The sequence below is a fragment of the Rhamphochromis sp. 'chilingali' genome, assembly GCF_963969265.1.
Source record: "Rhamphochromis sp. 'chilingali' genome assembly, chromosome: 18".
Lineage (NCBI taxonomy): Eukaryota > Metazoa > Chordata > Actinopteri > Cichliformes > Cichlidae > Rhamphochromis > Rhamphochromis sp. 'chilingali'.
This window is the reverse complement of record NC_137945.1, coordinates 16,876,319-16,902,347: the sequence shown is the minus strand read 5'-3', so window position 1 is coordinate 16,902,347 and position 26,029 is coordinate 16,876,319. Positions and strand designations below refer to the sequence as shown.

The 26,029-nt window shown below is 42.5% G+C and overlaps 3 protein-coding genes across 4 annotated transcripts; 1 reads left to right on the top strand and 2 right to left on the bottom strand.

Annotated features, from left to right (window-relative positions):
• Positions 1-1,508: 1,508 nt before the first annotated feature.
• On the bottom strand, positions 1,509-7,611 carry shisa2b (shisa family member 2b). Its single transcript, XM_080865587.1, has 2 exons — positions 6,724-7,611; positions 1,509-2,201 (listed from the first exon to the last, which is right to left on the bottom strand). Exons 1-2 carry the CDS (start codon positions 7,025-7,027, stop codon positions 1,633-1,635), a joined length of 873 nt encoding a protein of 290 aa, XP_080721713.1. The 5' UTR covers positions 7,028-7,611; the 3' UTR covers positions 1,509-1,632.
• A 1,540-nt stretch (positions 7,612-9,151) lies between these two features.
• On the top strand, positions 9,152-14,581 carry spice1 (spindle and centriole associated protein 1). 2 transcript variants are annotated; one of them, XM_080865585.1, is made up of 18 exons: positions 9,152-9,321; positions 9,517-9,612; positions 9,935-9,982; positions 10,074-10,214; positions 10,350-10,452; positions 10,652-10,770; positions 11,025-11,110; positions 11,198-11,340; positions 11,477-11,602; positions 11,696-11,970; positions 12,456-12,587; positions 12,662-12,788; positions 12,879-12,974; positions 13,075-13,508; positions 13,744-13,933; positions 14,011-14,089; positions 14,253-14,316; positions 14,422-14,581. In XM_080865585.1, the coding sequence occupies exons 2-18, from the start codon at positions 9,517-9,519 to the stop codon at positions 14,476-14,478; spliced, it is 2,316 nt and encodes a 771-aa protein (XP_080721711.1). In that variant the 5' UTR covers positions 9,152-9,321; the 3' UTR covers positions 14,479-14,581. The 2 variants fall into 2 exon arrangements, with proteins under 2 accessions (XP_080721711.1, XP_080721712.1); XM_080865586.1 differs by having other exon boundaries at positions 9,181-9,278.
• Positions 14,582-17,359: 2,778 nt separating this feature from the next.
• On the bottom strand, positions 17,360-20,295 carry LOC308385380 (uncharacterized protein; the record flags this gene model as incomplete). The annotated part of the gene is made up of 1 exon (XM_080864233.1): positions 17,360-20,295. Exon 1 carries the CDS (start codon positions 19,511-19,513, stop codon positions 17,360-17,362), a length of 2,154 nt encoding a protein of 717 aa, XP_080720359.1. The 5' UTR covers positions 19,514-20,295.
• Positions 20,296-26,029: the final 5,734 nt, after the last annotated feature.

The window sequence follows — 26,029 nt, the reverse complement described above, 5'->3', positions numbered from 1 at the left end:
CTCACAGCAAGCCTATTTTCAGTTTTAAAATATGTTTATTTTTTCAGTTTCATATGAAAAAGTATCTCTCCTGCATTAAATCACTGTATTTCAGGTGGAGCAAATGCATTCGATCTAAAATAATTCCACAATTTCACACACTCTCTTACTATTATTCCCCCCCCCCCCCCACACGTCACATAAGTTCCCCAATGAATCTTACAGACATTGTGCTTGGAGTACAGATGAGGTGCGCAAGCAAACCAGTTTCGGTACTAAAGGACATGTCGGGCTGCACGCTCGGTGGAGCAGCACATTCCTCGAGCTGCACGTTCCTCGGTTACAGTGGCACAGCTTTACACCGCTACACAGAGCGGCAGAAAATTCAGCAACTTTCGCTTATTTTTACAGATTAACAACCAAAGCGGCCACTTCCTTGCCCTTCCTAAGTGGAAAATAATGACTCAGAGCTGCCCCGGAGCTGCCCGTGCTAATGCACTGAACTGTGGTGGTGTGAAGTACACACACACACCTCGCGGGAGAGAAGTGAAGGGGGCAGCTGGCATTTTTGGGGGTTTTTTGGGGGGGGTTGCTATATAATTAACTGTAATGCTCAGAGAACTTCCTCTCACTTCTCTGTCGCACACTCACACGTCCAAGGAACATTAACGGCCTGCCTTGTGAATAGATCTAATTTTGGGGGGATTTCTGAATGTGTTTCTGGGGGTTTTGTATTTCTTTGTTTCTTTTTTTTTTTGCTTTCTGGGTGGCAGGCGGGGGGGTTGGATAGTAGGGTGGAGCGTCACAGTCTGTGTCCTGTGCTCACTTCATTAGATTTTAAATGGCCTACAGGGAGATCGCGACTGCCTTTCACATCACACCACCTGCATTTCCCATTACACACAGTTACACTCACAGTTACTCACAAGGCCACCGCATCCCTCCACACTTCACACTCTCTCGGACTCGCACACGAACAGTACAAATATCTATCCACATGCTTTCTTTCCTCGTACTTTCAGCGCAAACAAAAATATACTGTATTATATAAACCACTCACAATCATTCACAAGCACAGATGTGCACATGGCATAAACACAGCATGTGGTCATATATTGTTTTTGCTTGAATGTCCATTTTTCATACAGTCCGCTGCTATAAATCATCCAGTCATCGCTCATTCCTGTACATATAAGCTTGCAAATCTTTTTCTCACATACATCCATGCAAACACAAACACATGCAGCCTTTACTTGATCTCCGGGCTGCAGTGAACTGTGCATTATTACTCATCAGGGCTGCACAACCCTCCGAGATGCAGTTTTGTCTTTGCATCCAGTGAGAGGATATTTATGCATCTGCCTTACGCATCGCAGGCTGAGCCTAGCTCGTTCCACCTTTCATACAAAACAGACACAAACCACACACAGTTACAGGGCAGGTCCAGCTACCAGGAACAGCTTTATGAGTCCTTCATGTGAGTCTGACTCCTTGCCTTCTTTTTTTTTTTTTTTTTAACCCCCCCCCCCCCCCCCCCCCCCCCCACTCTGGCAGTGTGCCCAAAGGTCTGTCTGCTGCAGCCCTCACAGGTTAAACTTGACAAGTTAATCTTTGAAAATAAAGTGGTAGAGTGGTCTGCTGGTTGGGCCCTCGTCACACTGTCACTGGAGGGTGTTTCTGATCACTGGTGACACTGGAGCCAGCAGTGGGAGGAGGGCAGGGTGACTGGAGGGGTCTGTAGCCCCCTTGAGTGGGGTCCAAGTAGGCTGCGGTAGAGGACATGGGGTGGGCATAGCCGATGTACTGCGGATGCAGGAACTGTCCCTGGTGAGGCATGATTTGGGTAGCCTGCTGACAGTTGAGTACAGAGAAGTTGGTGGGCATGTTGACAAAGACGCTGGCATCAGGGGGCAGGCAGCAGGAGGCCTGAGCCCGCATGACTGGAGGAGGGGCAGTGCGGGGGACAGCGGCTGGAGCGGACGAGCTGGATGAGGTGGCTGTGCTGGACTGGCGGGATGAGGAACCCCTGGAGGTGCTCGCCATCATAGGGATGGTTTCCAGGAGGCGCCCACCACCGCCAGCCCCACCTCCTGTCGTGCCTCCAGAGGACAGTTCCTGCTTGGGTCGGAGACACCGGCAGCAGCACACAGCGACCACAGAGCCCACCACGATGAAAGCCACGAACACTGAGCCCACGATGAGGAATGGCACGTAGATGGGAACTACAGAGAGAAAAGAAGAAGAGACATTGCCATTAAACTGACATTAATCCAATTCGTTTTTATTTCTACAGCACCAATTTGTCACTTTATATTGTAAGGTAGACCCTATAATAATACATACAAAGAAAAACCCAACAATCATATGACCCCCTATGAGCAAGCACTTTGGCAACGGTGGGAAGGAAAAACTCCCTTTTAACAGGAAGAAAACTCCGGCAGAACCAGGCTCAGGGAGGGGCGGCCATCGGAGCAGATGTAAAACAGCTGTAAAACATGCGATTAGTGAAAAAAACTATTGCCTGTTAAGCTGTGCTGCCTTGCATGCTCACATGTCTTGCTTATCTGCACAGGGGCTCCTTGATGTGAGTGGTGATTGAATGAGACAGTGAAACAAAGGACTGGAGCAGAAAAATAGAAGGTACACTGGATTTGAGTCCCCAGGGAGTCCCAGAGTCTCATTAGCAGTTATTAACTTTGTTTTGATCTGTTTTAATCCTGCACACCCCACTGTGTCCCCGGCCTCTTCAACCCCACAGACCTGTGTGCATTTGTACTGGTGACATTCTTAAGCCTCGCTGCCAGCCAACATTTGTGACCCTTTTCTCGCTCTCTCATTTTTTTTCCTCTTACCCCTATTTTTTTTTTTTTTTTTTTTACTAATCCTCTGAAAATAAGTTACTCAAGTTGAAGTACAGTACTTGGCATCTGCTTAAAGAAAGGTATTAAAGTGGACTGATTTAATGTAGCTGAATGGGAGGTTATTCAGCTCTTTAAATCAGAGGAATAAACCAGCTCCTTCTCACTGACCTTTTCTTTGTTTCTGCTTAACGCAGCAAATCATACTCTCAACAACTACGTATTTGTGTAACTCTCACAGTTCCACCAATCAGACTATAAATTGCTGGGTCAAATAGGAGATGTCTGTGTGAGCAGGTAGAAGCTTTGGCACATTATTATGCGAGAAGAACTCAGTGTCAGTCTGTAAATTTTGTGAAGTGAGCAGGAAAAGCTCCAAAAACAAGCCTAAAGCGCGATCAACAGTAGGAACAGTTTTTCCTGACTCTTCGTTTTCGGTAAAGCATTGAAGGCTGAAACAGGGAGACATTCAAGATGAGGTCACCGCCGATGAGGTGTTTCCCTCAGTCGCTCATTCCCATGCTCACTACCACAAACACCTTTCAAAGCACAATAACGACCATGTTACATTACAAGTGATTAGTTGTGTTTTATTGTTCCCACTGGGTGTAGTTATTTTCCACTTTGAATGTGTCCGTGTATTACGAGGTGTAACTGTATGCCGGAGAGAGAGAGAAAGAGAGGGAGAGAGGTGGCAAACTGGCTCTAGTTTCCTTTTGTCTGTGAGCTCTTTGAAATGCATCCATGGGACTTTGATTTTTTTTTTCCAAAATGCTCATCAAACGTGGCAAGGTATTAAAAGGATTACTGCATGGAAGCTGTTAAGAGCAGGAGATCACTCATGGGCAGAGGCAGCAAGGTCTTGGTAACAAGAGCAGAGGCAGAGGCACGCCGACATGAAACAAACCAGGACCTTGACCCATTTCCTTTCGACAAGAAGTGGTGTTAACTTAAGAGGCTTCTGCACCACACAGCTGCACACCTCACAGTAAACAGGTTGTAAAAGGAACATTTACAGTATAAGTTACAAGAGCAGAAATGTACCAGGGAGCCTCTCTGTGCCATCTTTCCTGTACTTATATGGCCTCCACCTCAACATCTCTACCTCCACTCCCTTTTTATGCAATGCTAATGAGGAGTAGTCATTTCAAGGACTTTCTCCTTGTGTTGCTTTACCCCTGACTTCACTGCTATTAGAGCTACTTTCCCAAACACTGTATGGTAAATCATTAATGGAGTGAATAAAGGTCCTAAAAAGTTAATGCACAGTAGTAAATAAGCTCTTTACTGTACACAGCAATCAAAAAATCAGCTACCATATGAGCCTCACTTTTTGTATATTTCATTATTACATCGCTGGTAATGGATCAGTTTGAATCTTGTGGTTGTTGTAGCTGCTGAAACTGAATCTGTAGAGTCAGGGAGTTTAGGCCTTTGGGTCCTATCATAGGGGTCGTTAGCCCCTGAAGGGGGTCACAAGATAAATCTGGAAGGTCAAGAGATGATTAATGGAGTGGAAAAGAAGAAACAATACTGAGAGCATGTTTCCATGCCGGTCAGTCGGTACAGAGGCACAGCTGTGCTTTGAGCATTGAGCTAAAGGCTGATTTCGTGATGCTGACATGGCCACAAGGTGATTTTTATCAGGTATAGAGTTAACTAATGTTACTTTAGCTTCTTAGAATACCAGTTAACACAAAGTGCAGCAGAGGCTGTGTGTGATTGGCTTTGCAGATATCCAAAGCAACAGATAAAGTGAAGTGCAGCTTTAACCTCCTAGGACATGGAGATCACATCACATTTTGTGTTGTCTTGACCAAAGTACTAAATTTCGGGCCTGATATCCACTTACGAGGCCATTATACTGCCACTGTTCGATTAAAATTTTAAACAAATATCCTCATATGTGCATCTCATTTTTGTCAGAAACAAAAATCAGGTAAAAAAAAATCTGGCAATTCTTTGTTTTTACATTCATCAGGTCCCAATCAGCCCAAATATCAAAGAGAAATTAAAAATGCATGTCATGGAAGAGTTCGGGTCTTAGGCGGTTAAATAAAAAAGCTAAGAATTCACCAGTTACTAACTAACATTTGATAGAGGATCCACAGAGCCTCCTTACTGGTTGTAATATTTACAAGTATTTCCTGCTGAAACACTTTTAATTTTAAGCCACTTCATGTGGACACTGAGCACTAAACCCCACCTAGTACTCACATAAATTTGAAAAAAAAAACTAACTTTATTCTTTACTTCTTTCTTTTGAGGCATTTTTTTGTGCACATGGCAGTTGTCCCCCATCCTCCTATTGTTCCCTGTCATTCGTCCACACCTGTTGCTGTAGTCGAGCTGTGGCAGCCCCCTCTGCTAAGCTCTTGTTTTGGGCAGATTCTTCGTGGCTGGCTGGCTGATTGGACCCTTCCTTCAGCCTATCCCATGGGCTTTCTCCTGTTCCCAAATACCATATGTTCCTTCATGTTCAGCACATTAATAATTTCCTTTGTGTTATTCCCCCAACACTGCACTATGTGTATCTCTTTGAGATGATGAATAGGCTGCATGCACATGAAAAATGTGTAAAATGCACAAAGTGAACTGGGCTGTGGATGAATAAAAACACTTCTTCTTTTTGTAAGAAAAAAAGGTTTTCCTTTAAGTAATTTTGGCTGGAGGCCTATGAATGAAATGTATATATTGCTTCCTGTAGTGATAAGCTGTGACAGTATTAGCAAATGACAGATTGTAGCTGGAGAGGGCAGGGTATCCTCTGAGGAAACATGTATTGCACTTTTCTCTCATGTCTAGTATGTTTCTTTCGTGATATGGTGCACTTTCAAGAGACTTTACAGTAGATTAACTTATGGGAATGTAAGCAGTGATGAATGAGGGGCCAGAGGGGGAGAGGTCTGTCACCCAATCCACGGTAAAAGTTGGAAAATGTGGGTCATACTTTGCCTCTGGTTTTGGCATTGATGCCTCTTATATGTGAGCTTCTAGTTTGAAGCATGACCTGAGTGTGAGGGCCTCAAAGCCCACAGATACCACAGAAACATGGAGTGGTTAGATTACAGTAGCAGCTTGGCCAACAGAAAGAGACTCCACGAGCCTGCTGAGAGGAAATAACGCAAATTGCGTGTGTTTTTTCTTCTTTTTAATGAACAGAGCTGTCAGCACCCTTCGTGAGCTACACTGTCCAAGATCCGGTCAAGTCCAAACTTGATCCCCGTGGGGACGGCGTGATCTGAGCCCGGCCCCTCTCTTGCACTGTTAAAGAACAAACACGGCTATTTATAAAGTGCAGCAGCACGGCACAGTTTGCCATTTGTGAGGGCAGTTAACCGGTTTTTTGGAGGAGTCTGCTGTGTCCGTGCAGCTGTCGCTTGCCAGCCAGCAGATGCAGCTTTTAACAGGGAGATACTGTGAGTCTGCTGGGTTTATGAGAGGAAACCAAAGCTCCCAGCAGGTCATATTAAATGATATTTACAATATCAAATTCAAGGCATCCTGTACATAAGCAGTGGGGTGTGTATGAGGTTGGCTTATGGGATACAGTATGGTAAGATTTATATGGAATGAATAAAATCAAAAAGGTTTTACTGAGACTGTAAATTCTGAAGTGAACAAAGACTGCACTCTCCCCACTGAAGCAACAGGTCAGGCAGTTTTAGTGCACCGACGTTATCTCAGTGTCTCTCTCATATGAATCACACGTAAGTCTACAGAACACAGGGGATTTAACTATGAAACTTCCTATACAAGAGTTTAACTTAAAGAACCCCCCCAAACATTTAGTTTTTATTCTGTTTGCGCTTTGCTCTTCACATGTTTAAGCGCTCTTCTTTCAATACTACTCATAATATTAGCGGAATTAGTTATGGGCTTGTACCTGCACCGGAGTCCTTGTTCTCCTTGTTGTTTGTCCCGGGCTCCGGTGACTGTCGGTCGTTATCGCAGCTCCCCTGATCAAGCCGCGCATCCGTGCTGGAGCAGCAGTAGCGCAGCTCGCATTTCCCGCAGCAGATTATCGCGTCCACTCCGTCTATCTTCTCCGGGCACTGAAAGCCCTCTTTCCAGACACCCTGGGAGTCCCGCCAGCCGTGGCAAAACTCCCCGCTCGCTTTCACGTCAATAATGACCAACAGCAGAGTCACAATCGCGGTGACAGACATCGGGAAACCTCCTCCCCACATTCTCGGCCAGGTGGCCCGCGGCCGCACGCTGGCGCACTGGAAGAGACTGAGAGGCTTTTACTCCCCGCGTCTAAGCTGGTGAGGGGGGTGATACGCTGGGTCGGTCCGATGAAGGGAGCAGAGGGGATGCAATGCAGGAGCCACAAACCACTTAGAGGCTGTCATTTGTTAGAGAAATCGCGTGCGTAATTCTCCAAAAGTGACTCCGGTTATTCAGGAGATGCACAAAAAACAAATGGATACTACTACTAAAAAAAAGTCAGAAAATATATGAATTTATAAGTTTGACTGATATTCCAGTTGCAAACCCTCGGAGGTCTGGTAAATCCAGTGTAGAAAAACTAATGGATTTCCTTTGGCACTGCAGCGAGGCTGAACTCTTCAAATGACTTTCCTCGGGGATCCAGAGAAACTAACACTTGTAGCCTGATCCATGGGCGCGCAGCTGCTGTCACCCTCGAGTCCTCTCACAGCCAGCTCCGTGCGTAAAGATAACGTTTCAAACTTTTGTGGCTTGGCCTGCATTGTTGAGTGTCAGAAGTCAGTCAACCAAATCTGTGTCAGTCTTGAACTGAAGCCCACAGAATCTAACCCACCCTGTGTCAGAGTGAGAGGGGCGTGTAAAAAGTCAGATGCAAATCCACACCTCACTGTAACAACCAGAGTAGATATACAGGGAATACCAACAAACTACATACCACTGGTCAAAATGCTGCAATTTAGTTGATATTTTTAAAAAAGTAAAATAAGAAGATATATCACCCGACCGTCTTTTCTGGCAACAGTCGTCCAGATTGGATCTTAAATTTTTAACTTGAGGTCAAAGGGATTTTTCTCAGTGAAAAAAAACCTGCAGTTTGGCTTAAAATACATTATTCATATGTTACACCGATTTCCAGGTATACAGATAGACTATTTGAATTTGTTGTTATTATTATTATACTATAAACTACTATTAAAATGCTACTACCTTGAAGGAAAGACACCATGTGTCCAGTTAAATATTGTTGTTGGTTTGTCGCAATTGTCAGGCTATCCTACAGCGTTAATTTTTTGAGTGAACTTACCCCACAGTGCAACCTAAACCAGTTCAGTCTGAGCCTTGTGCGATATAAAAATAAATAAATAAACCCTATCAGTTCCTCTCTGGTTAAGAGCAGATGAAACATTTGACAGTTGGACACGTCTGCGCCAACACCAGCAGACATTTAAATAGTGACATTGCCATCTAGTGGTGATTCCAGATATTAATGCAAAGTTTTTATTTTTTGTATGGCGGTTATTTGGGAAAGTTAGCAACAACTAGTGAAAGTTTCCATAAGTTTTTTTTTTTTTTTTTTTTTTTTCCTGAAGGTTAATTTAAATAACATTTGAAGAGCGGGGATGTTCTCATAAGGCCGAGACAAATAGCCTTAGACAAGATTTTTCAAGAACCTCACCTTCATTCAGAAAACATCTCTAAGATTTTTATTTCTATTTAATTTTGAATCAGTTTTTTAAAATTCAGTTTACTATCATTGTATTTTTATTGCGATATGAACGTATTTATCAAATTTTTTGATCAGACTGACAAAGAAATTAAAATCACATCAATATTTTTGATTGAATTGTAACTGTTTTAAAAGTGCACGATATAATTTCACATGTATATTTTTAGCCTAGTTTTTAATTTTTAATTTTACCAGCATGTCTGGAACATTCAAAGAAAATTGTTGTGGTCTTCTTTAAAGCTTATTTCTGGGATTGCATCGGGGATCTGCTCCGAACCATGATGTTCACAAACGACATTGTAATCTGTAGTGTGAGTGGGGAGCAGAGGTAGTGAAGGTGGATGAGTTTAAATACTTACGATCAGCCATCCAAAGCAACAGAGAGAACACACGAGAGGTGAAGAAGAGAGTGCAAACAGGGTAAATGGGTGGAAATTAGTCTCAGGGATTTACGATGTAAAAGCAATTTTATCACTCAAAATAAAAACCTCAGATATAAACTAACCAGTAATAAAAATAAAGTATCTCACATTGACCCTAAATCACCGACAGGGGGCATTTTTTGCCGCCTAATGAAAAGGATTCGCCACCTTTCCCAGCAGCACTTCATTTCCCGTGATGCTCCACTGTTTGAAGCGGTATCCGTGGAAACGGCACAGGAAGTGGCGCGCAACTGTTGAAAAATGTCTCACAAACTGAAGAGGTGGTTTTGATGCTATTATTTGTCACCAGCCTTTAAAACGGCGTCTAAAGACAGCTTGGTGGGCGTTTCTCTTTATTAACCGGAGCTCCACGTTGTAAAAAGTATGTTTTTTCAGTTTTAACTTGCCTTTTAGCCTAAGATAGCTCAGCCGTACATCCTAGTTTAGTGAAAGTTACAGAAGCTTCGCCATGGGAATGAGAGTTAACAGCTAGCTTGTTGTTACATACTAAACACTTTTGGTAAATGAAACGTGTGCAGCCTTAACGAAGTCTCCTTGTCGTATTGTTTGTGAGCAGATGTCGTTTGTGAGAGTGGGGCGTCCACAGCAGCACGCCAAAGGAAAAAGGCCTGTTCGCCCCAAGAAGGCAGCAGCTCAAAGAAGAGAGTGGGTGGTGAGTATTGACAGCTGAACAAATACTAGAGACATATGAAGGCCAGTCACAACTAAGCAGGCAGTCTTGTACTTGTACATATTTCTGTGCAATTAGAAGACAGTCTACTCTTGCTTGCTGTGAATCTTCTCTACCATAATCTGAAATAGAAAGGTATGAGGAGAGATTATTTGTTTTCTAGAGGTTACTCAGATCATCAAGGAATCTAATTTCTTGCTAAACTAAAGAAACATGTTCATGGTGTAAAAAAACAAACATTCAAGCTAACCTTTTATAAGTTCCTTTATTTAGCCTGTCTAACTTCTCAGCGTTTTGGTTTCAGAGCACTGTCAACGACCTCTCTGTGCACAAGCTGACACCTGCGGAGCTGGTAAGGTGCAAGAACATTTGCACTTTTTATTTTTTAAGTGTTATTTACTGTACCTTGGTCTCAAGATTGTCTGATTGTTCTTCTGGTTCAGAGTCATCGGCATGAGCTCCACAAGTCTCACAACAAAGCAGCAGCTCAGTGGGAGCTGAAAGAGAAAGCCCTGAAACGACGTCTCAGGCACGCAGGGAGCCCTGCACCCCTGGACCAGGCCAGTCTCAGCATCATCAGGGAGGTAAGTACAGTGCTGTGAGAATATATATATTTGCTCTGTTCCTGATTTTTCAGTTTCAGCATTGCACGTGTATCTGTATCTTTTTAGTGGCTCTTACAGTGTTGAGTTAAACTCAGTTGTGTGGCGTTGCTGCAGGTTTTCTCTGATCAGCTGCTGCTGCAGGATGTGTTGGCCCGTTCTGACAAAGCCCTGGCTGTGGTCAAAGACCTGTTTGGAGATGCTCCACGCAGGCACACCGGTATCTGGCAACTTGTTTTGTGTGCAGATAAACAGATGCAGTGACTAGATAGAATAACTTCTTGTCCATTGCTTTATGTCATTGAGATACCCGATTGTTGAACATTGGGTGTTTGTCCCAGTATTTTCATTTTGAAGAGCTACAAATTCTCTCTGATGGTTGGATAAGTATTGCTTTATGTCTAAATGTTTTTCCTCAGGACACCCCAGAGTGACTGTGGCTCCAAACTGTGACTCTGACTCAGAACTGCCTGTTCTTCAAAGACCAGATCGTCCAACTCATCTGTCTCTCCTCAGCCAGTCAATGATGGATCAAGAGGTGTGTGTGTGTTATTGAGACTGTCATTAGTAGCTTCATAATACAGCATGTGCAATGTATAATCTAAAGAACAACAACTATGCTTATTAGTTTATTTTATTTCTTTTAATGATCTAAACCCTATATTTAACAGAAAACACTCCAGAGGTAACATATCCAATGCTTACACTGATTAAAAAAAGTGTATTTTTAAATACTATACACCGTTTTGAGTTTTTATTTGCATTTTACACAATTACAATGATTTATTTCAGGCTCTTAATGAACTGGAAGCTTCAGAGGACGACCACAGAGACGATGCCCGTCCTTCAACCAGTTCAGAGTATCATGTAATCCGAAGGTGCTAATCCCTGCTAACTGTTATACACTACAACAGTGACAGAGATGCTGCTGTCACTATTAGATTGCTCATAACGCTTTTTTGCAGGGTCAATGTACAAAAAATGAAGGCGCAGCCTCGGGCTAGAGTGTCACAGCAACACAAAGGTCATCATCACAGCTGTCACCGTGGAGACAAGGATAATAGTCCCGTGACACCCTGTACATCAGACAGGGCACCAGCTCAGAGAGGTAAGATAAACAGATAATCAGAAGGTCTTAGTGCCATTAGAAGTGTGTTATATTTATTTTAAGTAGTGATCAAGAAATCATTTATTACAATCTGGCATTAGACGTGAAAATAAACACTTATCTAATGTCATTTCAGCTCTCAATGCCACCGTGGCTGTTCAGCGTGTTCGGTCCAGACAGAGTCAGTCGGAGGACGCCAGAGAGGAAACATCAGTCCTGGTTTCTCAGGTTCTTAATTCTGAACCGCCTCAGAGCAAGTCAGGTAATATCTGCAAGGGATGGATTTTCTCCAAAATGAAATACTCTGTTTGGAGATGAGATCATGTCTGTTGTTCTTCTTTTATATGCTGAACAGACTGGATCGGTAATCACACCAGCAGAGGCAGGAAGTGTGTTTCCCAGGGTTCAGAGCTGGACGGCTCCTCTGTTGCCTCTCTCAGCGGGGATCAGTCCAGTCTGGGCCTGCTGCAGGCCATGTTGGGTCAGGTGGAGTCGGATTTGGACGCACTGAGCCCTGATACAGCACCAACATCTGCACAGAGTCCCAAAAAGCACAGAACACAAAGCCTTACTGGATTTTCTGTGGCCTTGGTCTCTACACTGGGACGTTTGGTGCACCTCCTTAAAAAGGTACTGCCAGATATCAAAAAAGGTTTTGTCACACAAGCTTGTGGAGATTATTATTCAAACTAAAGATAATCCATGCAGGCTTTACTCACATAAACAAAAAATAAGATCGTGGTACCATTATCACTGCATCTTTTAGTTTATAGGATACATTCATTTCTTATTAAATGTTGGTTTTATTTAAAAAGTCATGTCATCGATGGGGATGCAAGGAGACACGAATTACTAGTTTGAAATCTTTAGATAGCAGCAAAACCACATTTTAGAAATGCTTGATCTGTAAAATGTTTGTTACTATTACTGATTTAGCATCACTAATGCTGAAAGTCTCATGTAAATATGCTGAAGCACAGTTCTTATCTTTTTCAGGGGTCTTCACACATTAATAAATATAATTAGTTTTTAAATTGTAGGGCAGGTTTGCTTTGATGCAAATATTTGCAGTCTGCTATATGTGTTTAAATCACTGTCTGCCTGTAATGTGTTAGAGGGAAGATGAAGCTCAGGAGGCGGCACAGGAGAGGAGAAAACTGGAGGAGGAGCTGAAAGAGCAGCAGAGGCTCATTGATGCTCTCACTGCTGAAACCATGACTCTGAGAGAGGAGGCTACAACCCTGCAGGTGGGACTGGGCTTAGGTTATTGTTACTCCATCTATGCTGATAAATCATGAGTTGGTGACGATGTGCCTCTCAGGCAGGGTTACAGCAGCGGACAGCAGAGCTGGAGCGGAAGTTGGACACAGTGGTGTTGGCGATGGGAGGGCTCGGACTACTGAGTGAACACAGTGGCCAAACCCCACACTCTGAGGTTAAAGTTGCAGGTTTGTGCAGTCTGTCTGTGTATATTCTGTCCAGAGGAATTTGGTAAATGGTGAAAATGGTTTATATTTTGGTGAACTGTTGGTATACAGGCTGTCAGTCTGCGACGGGTGCTGAGCGAGTACCTGTTTCTTCTGCCGTCCTCCTCTCACCACCTCAACAGCGGGACCACTTTCAGCATGTTCCTGGTAACTTTCTCACTTCCAAAATTATTATCTGATTTCAAATATTCAGCACAGAAATGATTCACCTTGAGGCAGCTAATTTTTGTTTCTCGTTCTTCCACAGCAACTTGTCCTGCGCCACCGCACCAGCAGCTTCCTGCTGCGGATCTCCTGCTCTCCTATGGGGACCTCCGCGCTCACAGCTCAGACTCTAGTCTCAGCAGTCTGCCCCTAGTTCAGCTTCCCTCTGCTTCCTCGCTATCGCTGACCTCTGACCCTCTTCGCTCACAGAGGTCTCCGGGCACAGTGCTAGCTGAGATTGCTCAGCTGAGCAAAGAGACCGATCTTATCAGGGCTCAACTCAGCCAGGCAAAGGGCCTCGGGTCAGGGGTCAGAGAATCGCTCGACAGTGGCAATGAGAGAAGAGGGTCGAGCTGCAGCAGCACCGGGAGAGTAACACCTCAGAGCGCTGCAGAGAGCAGGATGTCCGGGTCCAGCTGTAAAGAGAGGTGGAGCCAGCATGTGTGGACTCCTGAAGAACAACAGCTGACTCAACAGGTGAGATTTAAGGGGTTGTTTGAAGCTCTCTGAGAGCAGCTCACCTTTTAGAGGTGGAGTAGTGGCTCCCCTGACTCCGCCTAACTTTCTGACCCTCCCTTCATAGCGTGATGGGACAGGTGCGTCGAGGAATGAACTGCGCAGAGCCTTTAGGTGGCCTCCTCATTCAGATTTAGTAATGATTCACATGCGGTGTGTGTCTCGTTCTTTGTTGTTTTTTTGTTTTTTTGCTTAGGCAACATCACCCAACACTTTCAGTGAAAACAGCGTGGAGCAACGCCTCCTGGAGCTGAACAGGCAGAGCGCTGCAGCCCGAGGTCGACTGCTGGAAATAATCGAGCAACAGAAGCAAAGTGTTTCAGCCAGAGTCTCTCCCTCTATCTCCCCGATCCCAGCTTCTGCCTTCAGCCCGAATCCAGAATCCAGTGGGTAAAAGCAACATGTCGCTGTCTGTTTGGAGCACACATGACAGTTTAAAATCATTACGCCTCATCTTTTGCAGCGAAACGCCTGGAGGCATCAGAGCTGCTGCCCGAGCGAGAGCTCCGGTCACACAGTGGTGGCGGTGAGGGTGAGAGGAGGTGAGTATCAGATCGGCTCAGGGAGGGATGTTATGACAAATAACAGCAAGGTTCTTTTTACCATTTCTTTTCCAGCACCTTAAACAGACACAAAGTGATGATGTCAGGAAGAAGAACTGACTGAAGATCACATGATGTAGATGATTAATTATCTTTGCTGCAGGTTTGCTGGCTCTGATGCATCTTCTCACAGTTTTGAAAGAGAAACCAGGGATGGCAAAACACAGGTATACACACACACACACACACACACACACACACACACACACAATGTGCATTATTTACATGTCGTTGCTTGGATTTGAAAAAAAGACTTTCTTCATTGTCAATAGATGGACAAGGAGAGAGCTCGAGAAGGCTGGTTTGCATTGTCTGCTCACGTGAGGTGACAAGAAGGACAACCCAGCATACCTGAAGATGTTTATTACGCAGAATGTTCTTACTATTTTTATCTGTTTTATTAATGATTGAATTAAAATGTTTTTACTTTTATACATTGTTTTTTTTTGTCTTCACTGTGACAAGTTTCTTTCTCCATTTGACAGACGTGACCCACATTTCAATTTTATTAGAATGAACTTCTGTTTGCCATTTCTTTGGGTTTTCCTCCTCAGTGTTACATCTGAGTACTCAGAAAACCCTACAGCTGAGTAATGTGTGAGCAGATGCAATTAATTTTTAATCTGTCTTCATTCAGTCTTACTTACTTGACTGTTTTTCCTTGCTGAGCAGTCTCGCTTTAATATGGAAGTTTGATTTGTGGTGGAGCTGTAATCTGCAAATACAGTCTGTATCTCCATCTGTTCGTTTATGTTTGAGGCTGTTCATTGGTTTCCTTATCTCACATATACGAAGGTTTATAAAACTGTCTTAATGTATAATGAGTGCCTTGCAAAATGTGCTTACACCTCTGGTGCGGTGGTTATGTAGTCTCTAGTATAATATGTACATGCACTGTTTCATTTTACAGTATACTGTAATGATCGTCCTTCCAGGAAATTTGAACCATCAGACACTTAATACCCTTTGAATTTTTTTCTGCGCCAGTTTGAAAGTTTGAACATTTCCAGTTTAGAAATATCTCTGTTTATAGAAGGAAAACTAAACTAAAATCAGGCTTTATTTGACAAGCATATGCTGGCATCCATGAAAGAGTGAAATTTAGATGCAGACACTCTCCCATGATGCCAGTGGTTTTACTTGGAACCCCTGTTGGTAATGACACATGCGGTTTTTCAAACCTTAGCTCATGATTAATAGTAGGTAGGTCAGCTACCACGTCCATAGAGAACAACCTCCACTAGGGTTTAAATAGCTGGGACTCTCCACCTTTTTGTTTTTCAAGCTGAACAAACCTCTTGGATGAGAAGTGAAATGTTTTAAAGGAGTCCAGCTGCCTCTCTTAAGACGACCATGACCTGATTGACTAGGAACCTACACAGATATGGAGTCAGCATGTCTTGTAGATTTCAAACGACATGCAGATAATATAGAGACTGTATCCAGTCTTTGTTTATCTTGGGTCTGTGTTTGAGTCCTTCCTGGCAGATAGAACAGTTCATTTTACCTGAGATTTACCGCTTAAAGCACATATGATAAAACACTAAATGGATCTAGGCAATCAAGATTTGAGACTTGCAACATAAGAAAATGTAATTTTTCAGAAGCTGACCACGCTGCAGCTGTCAGCCAGCAACCAGGACAGCAAGCCGGGCGAGCTCATCTACCGCGTCACCAAACAGACGAGCCTGGGACACCTCGAGCATGCTGCCAGTCTAGGTAGACCAGACCTATATGTCAGTGTTTTTAGAAAGGACGGAAAAGTAAAGATGAACGCCAAACTAAACCAAACCAAACTTTTCCCACCGCTTGGTGAGTAGTTGGCATCCTACATGCAAACTGCAGATGACTATGGCAATCTGATTGCAACCAAAGCAATCACAATTATGTTTTTGGTGCAGCAGACCCTGATTTCACCTGGCAACCACCACAAACCAGTGGCTTTACCCCCCAAAGTTGCCAGGGGTGTGCAGCGCTGTGGTCGATTAATCACCTCTCCGGTTTGAGCCTGTTCTAAAGTGCCTGTTGGTGTGATGGAAGTATTTAAAAAAGTGACAGCAGGGTGTGGAGACGGGAGCTGAGCCGAGGAAGCCTTCATGCATCAAATACCAAGAGTGTCAGGGGAACACCGGGGAGGACGACAACAAAACTGAAACAGGGAGCTAAGAACTTAATCACAAAAACCCGACTTCACTACCGTATGTTTTCAATGTTTTTCTCACTTTTTACAGAATCAAAGTCAAAGTAATGTCAGTACTTCCAAGCTTTAAACCCTGCATGGTCGTACTCTCTCCTGCACTCCATATTATCCTTTGTTGATCTACACACGTCTGTTGCTGCCACGGACGTCGCATGCTCGTACGTCATTGTCATGAGACACTCTCGCGAAGAAAATGACGAGGATTAGTTACGCAGTAATGTAGCCTGCTTACGGGAAAGTAACAGTAATCTAATTACTGTACCTTTTTTGCAATAGTAATCCCTTACTTTACTCGTTACTTGAAAAAAGTAATCAGACTATGCGGTGTTGCCCATCTCTGGTCCAAATACAGAAAGTATCATAGAAAGATTTAAGGTATCGTGCCACATTTGACCTCTGACCTCTTGTTCATGGTTAATAAATTAAGAGTCAAAGGGAAAGACAAATTTGAAACTTTGTTACTTACTACCGTTGTTTGGAATAGATAGGAATATAGGGAATTCTATATTTTTATTTAAAGACAGGACTCACATATTTTCATTTCTAGTCTTTAAAACCTGTCTCTACCCATCTAGTATTAATTCCTTCTGGTATACAAGTATGTATATTATGCACACACACAAACACACATGCTGCTATTACCCATTTCTTGTTTTTATACCTAAGATGAATTATTGTTGAATGAAGACATTTTTCAAACACATGTAAAATGAGGCCAATTGTGTTTATTGGGTAAAGGAAAAGGTAGAAGGGGGAAAAGGGGGGATAGAAAGAAGGAAAGAGAGAGGAGAGAAAACCCCAACAATCCCCTCTGAGCAAGCACAGGCGACAGTGGATAGGAAAAACTCCTTTTAAAGTGAAAGAAACCTAAAGGAGAAACCTATGGCAGAACCAGGCTCAGGAGGGGGCAGTCAACTGCCGGGACTGGTCGGGGGGTGAGGGTGAAAAAAGAAAAAGGAGGGAGGGGAAGGGGGAAAATGAAGATGGAATAGAGGTGGAGGAAGACGAGCTTACATCAGGTGAGAAGCAGCAGTGTCCCTCCTCCAGAACCAGTGGAAACGTTTTCTCTTCTTTTTTAGATATTCTTCCACCAGCACTTTTTTCTCAATGATGAGGGTTTTCAGCTCATCCATTGTTTCTGTGTTTTCTTTCTCAAGTTTGTTGCATCTTTTCACCATGTCTTCTAATTGTTCTTGTTTTTCTTTAAGATGGTCTTTCAGTTCTTTAACTGTTGCCTCCTCTATTTGCTTTGCCTTGTGCACATCTGTGTGCATGTCTTCCAGCTGCTGGTTTCTCTTCTGGATATCTTGAAGTCTACACTGCAGGTCTTTATGTGTTTTCTGTTGTTCTTGCTTTTGTGCCTGGATTTCAGTGTTTTTGTGCTTCAAGGTCTTAGAAAGTTCTTCAAGTTCTGTATTTTTTCTCAGCATTGCATTGATGCTACTCTGCATCGCTGAGCATTGATTTGCCAGTTTTTTCTTTTCTCCTTCCAGTACAGTTGTTTTGTACTTTGTTTCATTATACAGTTCTTGGAGTTCTTCATTTTTCCTCTGAAGAATAAGTTTTTCTTCTTCCAGTTGTATTTTCTGTTGGTCTTTTTCTTGAAGCAGCTGGTTATTTCCGTGCACTTTTTTATCGAGCCTGATTTGGAGCAATCTGTGTTTTTCCTCCATCTCGTCAACATTGGAGCCCATTTGTTTCAGTTTAATTTCCATTTGCTTCTTGTTTTGAAGCAACTGTTGATTTTTGTGCAGAGTTTTGTCATGTTTCACCTGCAGAGCTTTGTATTTTTCCTCCATGGCTTGGAGTTTGCTCTGCAGGTCGCTCTGCTCTACGGGCTCTTGTTTTTTGTCTTGGAGGATCTCCTTATTTCTCTCCAGAGCTTCATCAAGCATAACTTGCAAGCCTTCATTTTGTGTCTTGATGTTCTTCATCTTGCAATACATTTCTTCCTTTTGTATTTTCTGTTGGTCTTTCTCGTGAACCAACTCTTTATTTCTTTCCAGAGCTTCATCAAACATAACTTGCAAGCCTTCATTTTGTGTCTTGATGTTCTTCATCTTGCAATCCATTTCTTCCTTTTGTATTTTCTGTTGGTCTTTCTCGTGAACCAACTCTTTATTTCTTTCCAGAGCTTCATCAAACATAACTTGCAAGCCTTCATTTTGTTTCTCGATGTTCCTCAGCTTGCAATACATTTCTTCCTGATGTATTTGCTGTTGGTCTTTCTCATGAAGCATCTCTTTATTTTTGAGCAGTGCTTCCTCAAGAGTCATTTGCAGCATTTTCAGTTCTTCCTCCAAGACTTCAAGCTTGGAGTCCGTTTCTTTCTCGAGCATTTCTTGTTGCTCTCTCTCTTGAATGAACTCTTTATTTCTGTGCACTGTTTTCTCGAGCCTGATTTGGAGCAATCTGTGTTTTTCCTCCATCTCGTCAACATTGGAGTCCATTTGTTTCAGTTTAATTTCCATTTGCTTCTTGTCTTGAAGCAACTGTTGATTTTTGTGCAGAGTTTTATCATGTTTCACATGCAGAGCTTTGTATTTTTCCTCCATGGCTTGGAGTTTGCGCTGCATGTCTCTCTGCTGTGTGGACTGTTGTTTCTCTTCTTGGTGGATTTCTTTCAGTTTTTCCAGAGCTTCGTCAAGCTTCTCTTGGAGCTCCTGATTCTTCTTGAGCATGTTTTCCTGTTTTATGCTCTCTTTTTTCTCCTTTTGGAGCAGATCTTTATTTTTTTCCAGAGCTTCGTCAAGCTTCTCTTGGAGCTCCTGATTCTTCTTGAGCATTTTATCCCCTTTAATGCTCTGTTTTGTCTCATTTTGGAGCAGGTCTTTAATTTTTTCCAGAGCTCCATCAAGCTTTTCTTGGAGCTCCTGATTCTTCTCGTCTTGGAGAGCCCATTGTTTCTCCTCAATAATACCCTGTTTTTCTTCAAGCTGGTAGGATAATTCTTCTAATTCAGTGCTCTTTCTCTCATTTTCTTCCATCAGGATCTTAATCTTTTCTCTGTTCATGAGATTTTCTTTCTCCATTTCTTCCAGTCGCTTTTCCTCTAACTCTACCTGTTCATCCCAAGGAAGAGAGCTGATATAAGGGTCTAGGGACTCATACCATGGAATAGAGCTGGGGTCAACTTCTTGTCTTTCTTGCTGTTTCTGAGACATGTTGGAGTCTGTATACCGTGAGTACGGAAAGGATCCAAATGTTTGAAAATGCTTTACTGGTGAACGTTTGAATGCTGCTAACACAAGTGCTGCAAATAACGGACTGAAAGTTCTACATCCTCACCCCTACTTAAGAATTCATGAGGATCAAAGCTTCAAAGGATCAATGCTTTAGAAGCCTGTGACATCAGAATTCCATAAGCCAATGAGGTTGTCACATGACATTTTTGAATGAGGTCATAGTTTTGTATGAATTTTTTAAAATAACATCAACATTCCGTGAGCCAATGAGGTTCTTACATGACTTTTGAATGAGGATAATTTTTTTACTTGGAAAATTACCAATAAAGTTTCAATCCCTGTTATTTTTGTAAAAAGAAAATAAGTATTATTGCAATAACATACAAAGTGAATAAAGAAAGTAAGTAAAAGTACAGTTTTATTTATACAGCACCTTTCAAGACAAATTCATTTTGTTTGCATTGTATTGGTAACTCGTTGAAGTGTTACTGGGTATCATAACCAGACAGTTTGCACATACAGTGAGTGAAAGCATTGGGTGGACTGAATCAGGGTAAATTAAATTGATAGAACTGAGTGGAGTTCTATCAATTGTATTGATCAGAGAGTTAGAACAACAACTAAAAGAAACTTTGATTAATCTGAAAGGAACTAATATAGGTTAACTGGTAGCTGATACAAATCAGGATTTAAAACCTGTTTGACCCCTTGTTTTATTCAATATTGCAATTTATATGATAACTGTTCCATGTGAAAATGTTGGGAAATGAAATATCACAGCTGGAACTCAATAAAAGTGTAAATTCAGAAGAAGTTTTGGTCTTTTCCTCATTAATGCACATCATAGATAACTATGTAATGTGTCTGTTGCACACGTTGTATTTCAGGAATAACTACAAACGTGTTGTATTACAAACAGCTGTATCAGGTCTTTGCATCCACAATCAGTGAGGATAACAAAACTGGAGACCAAAAAAAAAAAAAAATCTGGTTCTTGTTTTTAAGACGGTCACCTTTAGTTTCACGCTGAGTGATGCTGGGTTGTTACAGACAAACCTGATTATGTTTCCCACTGGGTTTTATACTTCAGAGGCAACACAGAGTAAAGAGAAGCATTGTTATTTCAGTTTAACTTTAGTCTCAGTTTAGTTTAATTCCCTTGTAAATTTGATAAGAGCCAAATTGAGGAAACAAACTCAGTGTGTGGCCAGAAAATGCCATGGTGGCTTACAAACACATGTCACAACAAAATATGAAGGATAAGACAACACACGTATAACGGAAAGAGACGCCACGACTTTGCCACGGTGCCATGGACGCCCAGGTTTGCAAATACAATAACTTGAAAATGAAGCAATGTTATATTTTCAAATTGATACCATAGATACATCTAGCACAAGACTCAAAAAAGTTTGAATCTTCGTGACCTTGACCTCAAGGTCTGATGCCAAGTCTTGTCACTGGAGATTGAGGTGATGCAGGATTTTGAAATTTATTCTATATGTGCAGCTACTAAGAGGCTGAAGGATAACACTGATATTTTTATATTTTCATGGAGCTGCTCTCAAAGCTTTGTCATCTCTCCTATAATTTAGTCCTGGTCCTGCATCACAGTGTGTGGTGTGGAATAACACTGTGATAGTGTCAGAAATTTAGCTTGATCATCTGAGTGTAGCTGCTGCTGCTACTAGCCAGCAAACCGAAATGCAGCATGTAGTGATGCACTGACGCAGGCATTTGATTTGGTATTGGACACATTGCACTCATAAAACCTGGTGTCCGTCGCATATGTGTTTGCGCTGCAGGTAATTAAGTCCTGGGTGTTTTATCATTGAGCCAAATTATCATACTGTTACACTCCTGTATCTTCTCCTGAGTGCTGGAGGGGAAAGCAAAACCTGACCATTACCAATTTATCATATAGGCAGGAGACCTTTGGTCAAAGACAATTATTAATCCATCTGAACTCATTAATATTTGGAGGTACAGCTGTGTCCTGGGATATCCTACACTTCCATGCGCAAACATGGATAGCCTGAGGTTAAGAAAGGAGCAAGACGGTGGTCCCATGATAGTGCAGTTTTTGTTATGGCCTGCAGGGGGAGGCAATTTCCAAACAATTTCTTACTGAGTTTAATTTATTACAACACTATGTTTCGGTCACTAATTGTGGTCTTTTTTTTTAGTTATTTAGGTAAAGCGGGCCATGCCTTACAGCATCGTTACCCTGCCTCTAACTTAGGAGTGTGCAGTCAAAATGTGGAAAGTGTTCAGTGTAATAAATATCTCCCTTTTGATTCAAAGCTGAATTTCAAAGCAAACACTGAAGCTGTGTGCAGAAAGGGGCCCCAGCGGCTCTTGTGTTTAAGAAGGCTTTCTTGTTTCCACGTTGATAAAACCATGATGGTTTTATTTCATCATGCTTTTATTGAATCTGTTTTGTCCTTTTTCTTGGTGTTGTGGTTTGGATAGTTATCTGAAAAGAGCAGAAACTCTCTCAGATTGTTAAGTGGTCTAACAGGCTGATTGGAGAACCACAGCTGAATTTTCCTGTGCACCAGACAGTTACAGCGGTCAGCTGGTTTAATTTTTCTTGATGATCCTTTACATAGTGAGAATCGTTTTCTTCCTCCCGGACAAAGGTTTCTGGTCCCAAACTGTAAAACGACAAGGTTTTGTTTTCTGTTGTTTCTTCAATTCACGAGAACAAATAAGAGATAAGATAAGATAAAACTTTATTAATCCCTCGGGTGGGTTCCTCTGGGAAATTCGGTTTCCAAAAGCATAGCACCGACAGAAATTACAGAATATTATACACACACACACACACACACACACACACACACACACACACACACACACACACACACACACACACACACACACACACACACACACACATAAATAAAATAAAATATACGAAGGGGATAAATAGAATAAATAGGAATAAAAATAAAAATACAAGTGAATTGCACATTTCAAGTATTGAGGTCTATTGCACTGTTGACTATTAACAAAAGTATTGCACAAAAGGTATTGCACAGTGAAGTGAAGAGGCACTACAGCTTAGTTGTTCCCCCCTCCTTTGTCCTCCTGTTTCCCCTCCCTCTCCCCTCCAGAGAGGAGTTAAACAGTTTGATGGCGTGTGGGACAAAGGAGTTTTTAAGTCTGTTAGTTCTTGTCTTGGGGAGAAGCAACCTGTCACTGAACAGACTCTTCTGGTTGTTAATGGCCGTGTGCAGAGGATGCCCAGCATTGTTCATAATGTCCAGCAGTTTTTTTAGTGTGCTTTTCTCTGCCACTGTCACCAGAGTGTCCAGCTTCATGCCGACCACAGAGCCAGCCTTCCTGATCAGTTTCTCCAGCCTGCATGAGTCCCTCTTTGCTGTGCTGCTCCCCCAGCACACCACAGCATAGAAAAGTACTCCAGCAACCACTGACTGGTAAAACATCCTCAGGAGCTTCCTGCAGATGTTAAAAGACCTCAGCCTCCTGAGGAAGTACAGTCGGCTTTGGGCTTTTTTATACAGGTGCTCTGTGTTGCATGACCAGTCCAGTTTATCGTCCACCCACAGCCCGAGGTACTTGTACTTGTTGACCACCTCCACCTCCTCCCCCTCTATCTGAACCGGCAGTGGACCTTCTCTGGACCTCCCGAAGTCCACAACCAGTTCCTTAGTCTTTGAGGTGTTGAGTTGCAGGTGGTTTGTGTGACTCCATGCGACAAAGTTCCTCACCAGACTTCTGTACTCCTCTTCCTGATCATCCCAGATACACCCCATGATGGCCGTGTCATCTGCAAACTTCTGAATGTGGCATAATTCAGAGATGTAGCAGAAGTCAGAGGTGTACAGGGTGAAGAGAAGAGGGGACAGCACAGTTCCCTGTGGTGCTCCTGTGCTGCTGACCACAGTGTCAGACGTGCTGTCCTGATCTAAATCTACCTACAGTTACAAATAAAATACCTGAAGTTTGATTTGTGGTGGAGCTGTAATCTGCAAATACAGTCTGTATCTCCATCTGTTCGTTTATGTTTGAGGCTGTTCATTGGTTTCCTTATCTCACATATACGAAGGTTTATAAAACTGTCTTAATGTATAATGAGTGCCTTGCAAAATGTGCTTACACCTCTGGTGCGGTGGTTATGTAGTCTCTAGTATAATATGTACATGCACTGTTTCATTTTACAGTATACTGTAATGATCGTCCTTCCAGGAAATTTGAACCATCAGACACTTAATACCCTTTGAATTTTTTTCTGCGCCAGTTTGAAAGTTTGAACATTTCCAGTTTAGAAATATCTCTGTTTATAGAAGGAAAACTAAACTAAAATCAGGCTTTATTTGACAAGCATATGCTGGCATCCATGAAAGAGTGAAATTTAGATGCAGACACTCTCCCATGATGCCAGTGGTTTTACTTGGAACCCCTGTTGGTAATGACACATGCGGTTTTTCAAACCTTAGCTCATGATTAATAGTAGGTAGGTCAGCTACCACGTCCATAGAGAACAACCTCCACTAGGGTTTAAATAGCTGGGACTCTCCACCTTTTTGTTTTTCAAGCTGAACAAACCTCTTGGATGAGAAGTGAAATGTTTTAAAGGAGTCCAGCTGCCTCTCTTAAGACGACCATGACCTGATTGAATAGGAACCTACACAGATATGGAGTCAGCATGTCTTGTAGATTTCAAACGACATGCAGATAATATAGAGACTGTATCCAGTCTTTGTTTATCTTGGGTCTGTGTTTGAGTCCTTCCTGGCAGATAGAACAGTTCATTTTACCTGAGATTTACCGCTTAAAGCACATATGATAAAACACTAAATGGATCTAGGCAATCAAGATTTGAGACTTGCAACATAAGAAAATGTAATTTTTCAGAAGCTGACCACGCTGCAGCTGTCAGCCAGCAACCAGGACAGCAAGCCGGGAGAGCTCATCTACCGCGTCACCAAACAGACGAGCCTGGGACACCTCGAGCATGCTGCCAGTCTAGGTAGACCAGACCTATATGTCAGTGTTTTTAGAAAGGACGGAAAAGTAAAGATGAACGCCAAACTAAACCAAACCAAACTTTTCCCACCGCTTGGTGAGTAGTTGGCATCCTACATGCAAACTGCAGATGACTATGGCAATCTGATTGCAACCAAAGCAATCACAATTATGTTTTTGGTGCAGCAGACCCTGATTTCACCAAGTGTAAGCAACCACCACAAACCAGTGGCTTTACCCCCCAAAGTTGCCAGGGGTGTGCAGCGCTGTGGTCGATTAATCACCTCTCCGGTTTGAGCCTGTTCTAAAGTGCCTGTTGGTGTGATGGAAGTATTTAAAAAAGTGACAGCAGGGTGTGGAGACGGGAGCTGAGCCGAGGAAGCCTTCATGCATCAAATACCAAGAGTGTCAGGGGAACACCGGGGAGGACGACAACAAAACTGAAACAGGGAGCTAAGAACTTAATCACAAAAACCCGACTTCACTACCGTATGTTTTCAATGTTTTTCTCACTTTTTACAGAATCAAAGTCAAAGTAATGTCAGTACTTCCAAGCTTTAAACCCTGCATGGTCGTACTCTCTCCTGCACTCCATATTATCCTTTGTTGATCTACACACGTCTGTTGCTGCCACGGACGTCGCATGCTCGTACGTCATTGTCATGAGACACTCTCGCGAAGAAAATGACGAGGATTAGTTACGCAGTAATGTAGCCTGCTTACGGGAAAGTAACAGTAATCTAATTACTGTACCTTTTTTGCAATAGTAATCCCTTACTTTACTCGTTACTTGAAAAAAGTAATCAGACTATGCGGTGTTGCCCATCTCTGGTCCAAATACAGAAAGTATCATAGAAAGATTTAAGGTATCGTGCCACATTTGACCTCTGACCTCTTGTTCATGGTTAATAAATTAAGAGTCAAAGGGAAAGACAAATTTGAAACTTTGTTACTTACTACCGTTGTTTGGAATAGATAGGAATATAGGGAATTCTATATTTTTATTTAAAGACAGGACTCACATGTTTTCATTTCTAGTCTTTAAAACCTGTCTCTACCCATCTAGTATTAATTCCTTCTGGTATACAAGTATGTATATTATGCACACACACAAACACACATGCTGCTATTACCCATTTCTTGTTTTTATACCTAAGATGAATTATTGTTGAATGAAGACATTTTTCAAACACATGTAAAATGAGGCCAATTGTGTTTATTGGGTAAAGGAAAAGGTAGAAGGGGGAAAAGGGGGGATAGAAAGAAGGAAAGAGAGGAGAGAAAACCCCAACAATCCCCTCTGAGCAAGCACCAGGCGACAGTGGACAGGAAAAACTCCTTTTAAAGTGAAAGAAACCTAAAGGAGAAACCTATGGCAGAACCAGGCTCAGGAGGGGGCAGTCAACTGCCGGGACTGGTCGGGGGGTGAGGGTGAAAAAAGAAAAAGGAGGGAGGGGAAGGGGGAAAATGAAGATGGAATAGAGGTGGAGGAAGACGAGC

Coding starts and splice junctions, on each gene's coding strand:
- shisa2b (XM_080865587.1), bottom strand. CDS start 7,027: ATGTGGGGAGGAGGTTTCCCGATGTCTGTCACCGCGATTGTGACTCTG. Junction 2,202..6,723: donor GAACAAGGACTCCGGTGCAG/GTACAAGCCCAT, acceptor TTCTCTCTGTAG/TTCCCATCTACGTGCCATTC.
- spice1 (XM_080865585.1), top strand. CDS start 9,517: ATGTCGTTTGTGAGAGTGGGGCGTCCACAGCAGCACGCCAAAGGAAAA. Junction 11,603..11,695: donor ACCGCCTCAGAGCAAGTCAG/GTAATATCTGCA, acceptor TATGCTGAACAG/ACTGGATCGGTAATCACACC. Junction 13,509..13,743: donor AACAACAGCTGACTCAACAG/GTGAGATTTAAG, acceptor TTTTTTGCTTAG/GCAACATCACCCAACACTTT.